General features: G+C 39.6%; 1 protein-coding gene across 1 annotated transcript; it reads right to left on the reverse strand.

The window, feature by feature from the left end:
- Positions 1-783: 783 nt before the first annotated feature.
- LOC311508482 (tetraspanin-8-like) lies at positions 784-7,868 on the reverse strand. Its single transcript, XM_084573251.1, has 9 exons — positions 7,611-7,868; positions 6,587-6,643; positions 4,450-4,569; positions 4,298-4,372; positions 3,630-3,725; positions 3,388-3,498; positions 2,937-2,969; positions 2,767-2,850; positions 784-1,658 (listed from the first exon to the last, which is right to left on the reverse strand). The coding sequence occupies exons 1-9, from the start codon at positions 7,668-7,670 to the stop codon at positions 1,566-1,568; spliced, it is 729 nt and encodes a 242-aa protein (XP_084429377.1). The 5' UTR covers positions 7,671-7,868; the 3' UTR covers positions 784-1,565.
- Between the last annotated feature and the right edge of the window lie 485 nt (positions 7,869-8,353).

Consider the following 8,353-nt stretch of genomic DNA (forward strand, 5'->3'; position numbering starts at 1 on the left):
TCTTCTTCTTCTTCAAACTAGTGGTTCGAAGTGCATTACCGCCTCCATCTGGACTGGAGGGTGAAGACTTAGTCTTAGATGGACTTCACTGATCCTCAAGGGAAATTGCTTGATTACAGTAGCTCAGTTGGACGTAAGAAAAACACTGTAGAAATACTGGAAATAGAAGAAGAGGAGGAGAAAGACAAGAAAGACAAGAAAAAGATGAAGACCTGAAAAATGAGAATAAGGAGGATAAAAAACTCAATAAGTAGTATGTCCTTCTCCATCTCCTCCTCTACGTCCTCCTCCTCCATCTCCTCCTCCATGTTCTCCTCCATGTCCTGAATGTGTAGAGTCTTAGAAGATGACCAAGATGTCTCCACGTCTCCAGCATCTCCGCCCACATGGATTCCATCTAGGTTCATCTTGTTTCTCTACCTCCATGTTTCAAGAACATGCGAAGAGAGAATTTATGGATTTATGTGGAAATACATATAAACGTAAACATGGAACAGTGGTTTTATTGCTCTGGCTCCGCGGTTGGATTCCAGCATCAGTTGATATCTTAATATTAAACACATGAGAATATTCTGTTTCAGCATCGACATACACATCCGTTTAGAAAATACTTCAGGTCATCGTGGTTCATGGTGTTAGTGCTCTTCTGGACTGATTTTAATCTGAGGAGGTTCTGGCTTCCAGATTACTGACCTCATCCCAGCACCTCTGATATTGTTTTAAAATTTCAAATGCACCAATAAGATTTCACTTTTTATTTTAAAAGTATACACAGTACTTTAGAAGAGTCTTTAAAGTATACAAAAATAATACAATTAATTTGTATAAATTAGTACAGATTAAAAAATAAAGAAAACTGCAACAACAGAATTTATCATTTTATCTATGGCTGTATGCTAAACTAAGCTAAGCTAAAGACTTGATTTGTAATGAAATGTCTGTTCCTATATTCACTTAGTGTATATCAGTATATTCCAAAGATGCAGTATGTTTTTGTATTAGCCTGTTAGCTGTACTTGCTAACGCTGGAGTTAGCTTGTAAAACGTTCCACAAAAGATGAGCAGTTTTAAGAGAGTTATACTCAATGAAAATGTTTCTCTTTCATTTTTTGATCAAATTTACCAATTTAACTTGCTAGCTACACTGCTTTGCTATCCAGACCTGCAGGGAATCATTACATCCCCCAAATAGGTTTTCCTGAAACTGTTTTATTGTTTTGAAATTGCTCCTGTGTTTGTGTAAATTCAGCTCTGTGTCCAGGAAATTTAGTTTTGTCCTTAAACCTATGACCTTCTGGCCTCATCAGGTTAACAGAGCTGCAGTCAGATATGGTTCAGCTATTTGTTTTTACAACATGTCTCCATATAGGGCTAGTACAAAAACAAGACACATAAGAAATATAAAGAAACACAAAACAAAAAAAAATAAATGTTTCAACAATCGAATGCTGCAAAGCTTTCTTCTCATAAAAGGCAAAATTTAAAAAGGTAATTAAGGTCACGCCTCCACTGACTCCTCCTGTAACAGTGCAGAGGTTAAAGGTCAGAGGTTGTGGGGTTTCCCTTTAGTAGACATGCATGGCCATGGAAGATTCTCCTGTGCTGTCAGGGCGTCTGATCTGATGGATCATAAAGAGGGAAATCACCAGACCCAGCAGCTGTGGACACAGACAGACAGACAGACAGAGAGGTGGTCAGTTTGTAAAAATCAAACCAGGAGTCAAGGACATTGTTGTGCAGGTGATCTGTCCAATCCCACTGTCTTCTTATTAAGTATTTTGTGTCTTTACCCAAATTGATGCTGCAGGCTTTTTCCCCTTTATTACTTAAATATTTTCAAATACTATTTCAGATTTGTGTGAGAGAAACCGTGATTTTGCTGCAGACGATTAGCCTTCTACATGAGCCTGAAACTTTAGCTTTATTTCCTCTAATAACAACTGTTTACCTAGCTAAAACAGAGCATTAGCTACACCACACAAAAACATCTTAAAATTTAATTTGATTTGAAATTAAGCAAATGCAACATCAGACAAAATAATATTAAATCAATCAATAAATACTGTGGCTAATGCTAACACTAATGTAAGAAACTTACATTATGTTTGCATCTCCAACGTTAAGTTACCTGGTTGCTAGCTAGATAATCTGTTTCTCTGTGGCTTATATAGGCCAACAGTTGCCTAGCGGTAGGGTCACTACCACTTGATGCTAATATTCGCGCTTGCATCAGCCGTGTTCCATTTATGGGCAGCAGAAGTTAGCAAAGATTTGCCTAAATAGCCTAAATTTTGTAGCATGCTAAAGCGCCGTTCTTTCCTTTGTTTCTGTTCATTGTGCCTAGAATTGCAAAGAAGTTAACTAGCTTTCTGACAATTAGCTGACTAACTTAAAAGCTAACAAGCCACATAGTTCGCTAGAAGAGCTACAACAACAGTTTCAGGTTGCCTAGTGCTTTAGTGTTTAACTTGCAAGCAACACTGCTTTGCTAGCTTGACGTAAAAGGAGTCATTACACCTCTTTCTTAACTGTATTACTTTTTTGAAATTGCTTATAGTAAAGTTGTAAAGTGGGAGAAACCTTCAGATGTGATTTTAGTAGCCATCTGTGGCCAAAGCTAAAGCTGTGTCTTTGCATCTTGTTACAGTTTCTCTGTGGCTTCTAGAGGCAACAGTTGCCTAGCAGTAGGGTTACCACGACTTGATGCTAACATAGGCTACATGCTAGCCACCAACAACAACAAATAGGAATGAGGGTAGCGCTTACTGCAGTGACCGACAATCCAAATGAGAAGCCCATGACGACGTTGAAGAAGATGTGTAAGTAATAGACGATAAACCTTCTGCAGCTCTGCAGAAGAAAAAAATTGTTATTATATGCGAATATCACAAACTGATTGGGGTTTGGATTTGCTGCTTGGTTGACCGGTTGAATACCTGTGCATAGATCTGGTCCGGGCCAGTTGTTCCCTGCATGAAAACAAAATCAAAACAGTCCGCTACATATTATTTGTCAAACACCAACACCGTACAGTCTGTATTGAAGATTGGAAAAACAAAAGACTGGCGAGAAGTAAAAAGGATGGATTTTTTTCTTTTAATTCTTCCACTGTTGCCTCAACAGAGTTCAACAAAGGCAGGAAATTTCTATTTAGAGTTGTATAGTCTTGCAATTCAATTCAACAATGCAGACTTTAGCAGCAGCAGAGTTACCACAGTGAGACTGCTTTAAGGTATTAAAGATCACTCTGAAACTGCTAATGGAAAATCTGCCAAGATCCAATAATTCTAACACCTTTAATCATGAAAAATTGGCATGAACATGAGACTCCCTCACCACGTATATAATTCTAAAGTTGACATAGAAGTTTCATTTTCTTAAACGCACCTGAGGCCTGGCTTTACATGTAGATCCTCCATATCCTGCAGACTTGCAAGCACACGAGTCAGGGATCTCTTGGCCCCAGTCCTCGGCTTTCACCACCCCACAACACTGGGCCTGCAAGCACATAAGAGAGTGACTTTCACCAGGTGGAAAGGGTCTTCGTCAGGAATATAAGCTGCTCTTACTAAGCAATGCAATGTGTCATTAAATTAAGGTACACTCGAGAGGGTAAAAAGAACATTTACAGATGTCTGGAAGTCCTCGAGAACCATTCTTGTGTTCTCGTCTTCCATGAAGGCCTTTGTATATTCACTGGAGGCGCTGTCAAAGATGTTCATGATCTACGAGGAGAGAAAAAAACACATAAGCATCGCAGACCAAAGAGAAAGAATAAGTCGGCATCAAGACAGACTCAGAAGGACATTAACATCAAGGTGGTGATGAAGAGTGAAGATAGAGTTAGAGTTCAGTGTCAGTTTCTTCTGTCCGTGGATCCAAACACTAGTCCTTCGTATTTCCTCACTGCTAATTTTTCAAGCCCCTCTTAACATCTTATGGGCAAATGTTCCTATGTCTTATCTCAGTAAATGTTCTCTCTCTACTACCACTCTGGAAACTGACATCCAAAAAATTTTAGAGGGAAGAGCAAGTCCGTCTCATTGCTGCCCTTTGACCCTTTTCATCCCTTCTACTCTACTCATTCTTTCCCATCAACCCTTCTCATTCAGCCCTAGGTCAATGCCAGGAAATTCATCCATTCAGAATTTCATCCGGCTGCTACTGTCAGTATGTACAAGACATATTATCCAAGAATTTCCAAGAATTTCCAGAATTACAGACAAATAAGGCCATTAGCATCAAGGCCAACAGAGGGAACAGTCAAGGATCAGTGGTGGTTAGAAAGATAGATGACCTGGTTTCTTTCGACGATGACAAAGTAGCCAGAGATCAGCATGATGATCATTCCAGCCGCCATGAATCCTGCAAACTGTACAACAGCAACAATAAATGATTCAGTTGAGAGCTCTTATCCACACTTTCTTTGTCGTAGGCTTTTGTACATACTGTTTTTAGTGGAGCCTCTTTCTCTGAGCAGGCGGCAAAGATTCCCAGGCAGGAGATGCCAAGGACACCGATGGAGAACACCCAACTCCAGACCAGCCCTGAGCTTCCGACCGCCGAGAGCTGCTCGCCCATGACAGGACAACAAGACAACAATGAATTAGTGCAGAGCTGTAAGTGGTGGGCACAATAGAAAACATATCAATACTTCATATATTGTCAGTGATACAAAAAAGAAAACAGTTTCTTCAACTTTGAATTAAAACAATCAGCCACAGTGTGTTTACCTGCTAACAATTGTGAACGCTTCACCACTTGGCTAGGCTAACTTGACATATTAATAAGACAATGACTTTATGAAGAGACTGGAAAATGTCCAAGATTAACTTTGTAGGTCGGGTCCACTAGGACCAAGCTGCACCATGACTCCAGTTTTCAAGGTTGCAGAGTGTAGCACCTTCACCAAAGAGTTTACCTGGTACTACTTTGATTAAAAATCTAATTCAGTTCTATTTCCATTCTACAGTGATTGATGTTTTGATATAAACACATCTGATCTGATCACGTCATTTGATTTATGTCCATGGAAGCAGTCAACCTCTGATCTAGATCTAATAGGCTACACAGATTAATCAGTTTCTAAGAAGGCTATATGTATAAATAATAATGATTTACTCATTTTGTGTCATCTTGTGGGCCAACGAAAGACTGAAGGTTTCAGACAAAAACAGCCTTTTGTACAACTCAATACTGACTGAAGCGTCCTATCTGGAAGGCAGGATATGAGAGTCAAACCTGATTACAAGTTCTGCAGAATGCCCCAAAAGAAGTGGAAAGCAAATTTGATCAGTCCTAAACAATGAGCTAAACACTGTTTTCCATAAAAGAATATCTGCAAAAAAAGTTGACTCTGAGTGGAAATCTCCCCGAGCTGCATCTGTTCTGCATTAAAGAGAGAAATCAGAGATTCCACTACATCTGGCCTTCTGCACGCCTCCATGTAAACACTGCAAGTTCTTTACATTTCTACTCAAGGGCTATACAAGTCAGATGCTTGCTGTATGTATGTATGTGGAACTATAAACATCCTTCTACAGATGTGTGGTGGAGAGCGTCCTGTGCTCCTGCATCAATGCGTGGCACGGCAGCTGCTCTGCGGCAGAGACGAAGGCTCTGCAGAGGGTGGTGAAAGCTGCACAGAAGACTGTGGGACGCAGTCTACCCACCTCTACGGACATTTACACCTCCAGATGCAGGAAAAGGGCCACCTGCATCAGGAAAGACCCCACCCACCCTGGACACACACTGTTCGTCCCTCTCCCTTCAGGCAGGAGGCTACGGAGCATTAAGAGCAGGTCCACCAGACTGAGGAACAGCTTCTTCCCGGAGGCTGTGAGACTGTTGAACGCTGGAGGACCTCTGTAGCCAACCCCCCCCCCCCAGACACATCTGCTGTCACTTTAACTCCACTCGTCACTTTAACTCCACTTGCACGCTACCTCAGTGGCACAGGACTGGATACTACTGTGTTATTCATTGCAATAATCTCCAATTACTACAGTGCTTATTTATATACTTCTTGACATTTTATTTTTTTTTGTACAGATTCTTAGTTAGTTAATTTTATTTATATTTATACTTTTCTATTTTCTATTTCTGCTATGGCTTGAATTGGGACCAGAGAAACTAATTTCGTTCCATCCCATGTACCAACATGTGTTGAAATGACAATAAAGAATCCTTGAATCCTTGAATCCTTGAATGGTTTCCTGATGAACGGCATCAGGCTCAATTTTCAAGAATCTAAACCAGTTGCTTTTGTTACTGAACTTCCTTTGGCCCAGACCAGAGGTCTTTAAATAGAAACTCAAGCCTCTTGATTGTCTCAATAGTTACATAACCTCATACTCTATTTTCACTGTGTTAGCCTCTCAGTCATGTTACAGTAAAATCTAGTCGTTCTGCCAAGAGGCGCCATATAAAGAGAAACTGTAGTTGAGTGTTCAGCAGTGACCGTTAAACTGACAACAATAACGACCAAGCAGATTTCAGATTTCTTGTTTCTTAAAACTTCAGAAGTGTAATTAAATTAGAATTGTATCTGAATGGACTCAGTGTTGTTGCTGTTGTAGTTGTTTACCTGGTGGCTGGAGACACTGGCATTCTTCATACAGTATATCAGAAAACATCCGAAGATCTGAGGACACAGTTTAAGGTATGGAGGATAACGTGTGTGACATAAACATTTTGAAACAATCATACTTAAAAGTATTTCTGACACAACAGAGATGGTTTTAAAGGGATTTAAATTGTCAGACAGGTTATCTATAGGCGCACCACTTCCTGCTAATGTTTAAAGTGTTCTGCTATTTCTGCTCTGAGACACACGGGGGAGACAAAGAGCTAAAGAACTGATTTTTACTTCAGAGCAAAACACAAACTCCTCATATTTCAATCTTTGGAGACACAAATGTTTTTCAAATACAAATGCACTGCTTTAAATAAAGTTATAAATCTAATGTATTTAAAATAACTTTAAACACCATCTTAAAATCATATTAATAAGTAAAAAAAAAAAAAAAGAAATCAGAAACTGAATCCAGTGTGCACCAGGAAAGACAAAAATGCTTTTTATTTTGTTGAACAGAAAATTATGTCCTCCACAAACTCTTCTCATTGCAAATTAATTTATTTTTACATTGTTGTTGCAGAAAACACTAGAACCTCATTTGAGTCAATGGGTGGACTTTTTTACTGTTTTTCTGGACTCTCATTTACTGGAAATGATTGTTTACTCAACGTGATCTGGACCTGATTACTGTTCTGGCAAATAAACAACAAGAACAAAACATATGTTGTTTTATCTCCTCACCTTTGTTTTAAGCGTTTTGATTTTTTTTATTAGACGTAAATAATTACATTTTTTAATATGAAAGTTTTTAAAGAATCTTTTCCAATTGTTCAAATTAAGTCTGTGTCAAATGCGACTTTATTCTTGCCTCTTCTTTTTTCTTTTGTTAGTTTTGTTTAGAAGCTAAAAATCCAACAATTAACAATCTTCTCAAGCTATTTATGTTAAATAATAACATGTTTAAAGATTAATATCTGCTTTTCTTTTATACAAAAAAAAAGAAAAACACCTGAAAAGAGAAATTTGCACTTACCGCAAACAGTACATTGAAGAAGATGAAGAGGCACTTCAGGCATCCGTTAATTTTTCCCATTTTGAGTTGTTTTAAGAGTGGCTGGGAGGAGGTGAAGCAGAGTGAATGTAGCTCAGTGAGACTGTGGTGATGTGCTGCAGTGACAGATAGAGCTGATCTGCGAGAGAAGGCAAGAGGGAAAGTGGTGACGGCCTTTACCTTCAAGACCACAATGAACAGACACTGAAAAATGAAAGAGCTGCCAACGTCTCAGTGAACCATGAAACCTCCAGCCAGTGGAGTCACGTAGATAATGAGCCCTGATCCACACATGAACTCATGTCAAAACGATAATGAATAGAAAATGAACCAAGAAAAACTTTACAAACGTTTGAACAAAACAAGATCACTTAATCTGTCCATGTTTGTTTTCTCTTGAGGGGATTTCTGACGCTTTTGTATCATATAACGAAATTACATGGTCAGATGGGGGGTTAGTCTTGAGCCGCTGTGACCGCGCCGCAACTGTGGGCCATCCTGACCGGTGCCTAGCACCTAGCATGTTTTGATGATGGGAGGAAACCGTAGTGCTCAGAGAAAACCCACGCAGACACGGGGAGAACATGCAAACTCCACACAGAAAGGCCCTGAGAATCAAAACCTCTCCGCCCCAGGGATTCAAACCATTGACCTTCTTGCTGTGAGGCACCAGCGCTACCCACTGTTCCACCGTGTACCACAGATGTACTCAGACCTGACTTCGT

This window comes from Chelon labrosus (assembly GCF_963514085.1).
Source record: "Chelon labrosus genome assembly, chromosome: 23".
Lineage (NCBI taxonomy): Eukaryota > Metazoa > Chordata > Actinopteri > Mugiliformes > Mugilidae > Chelon > Chelon labrosus.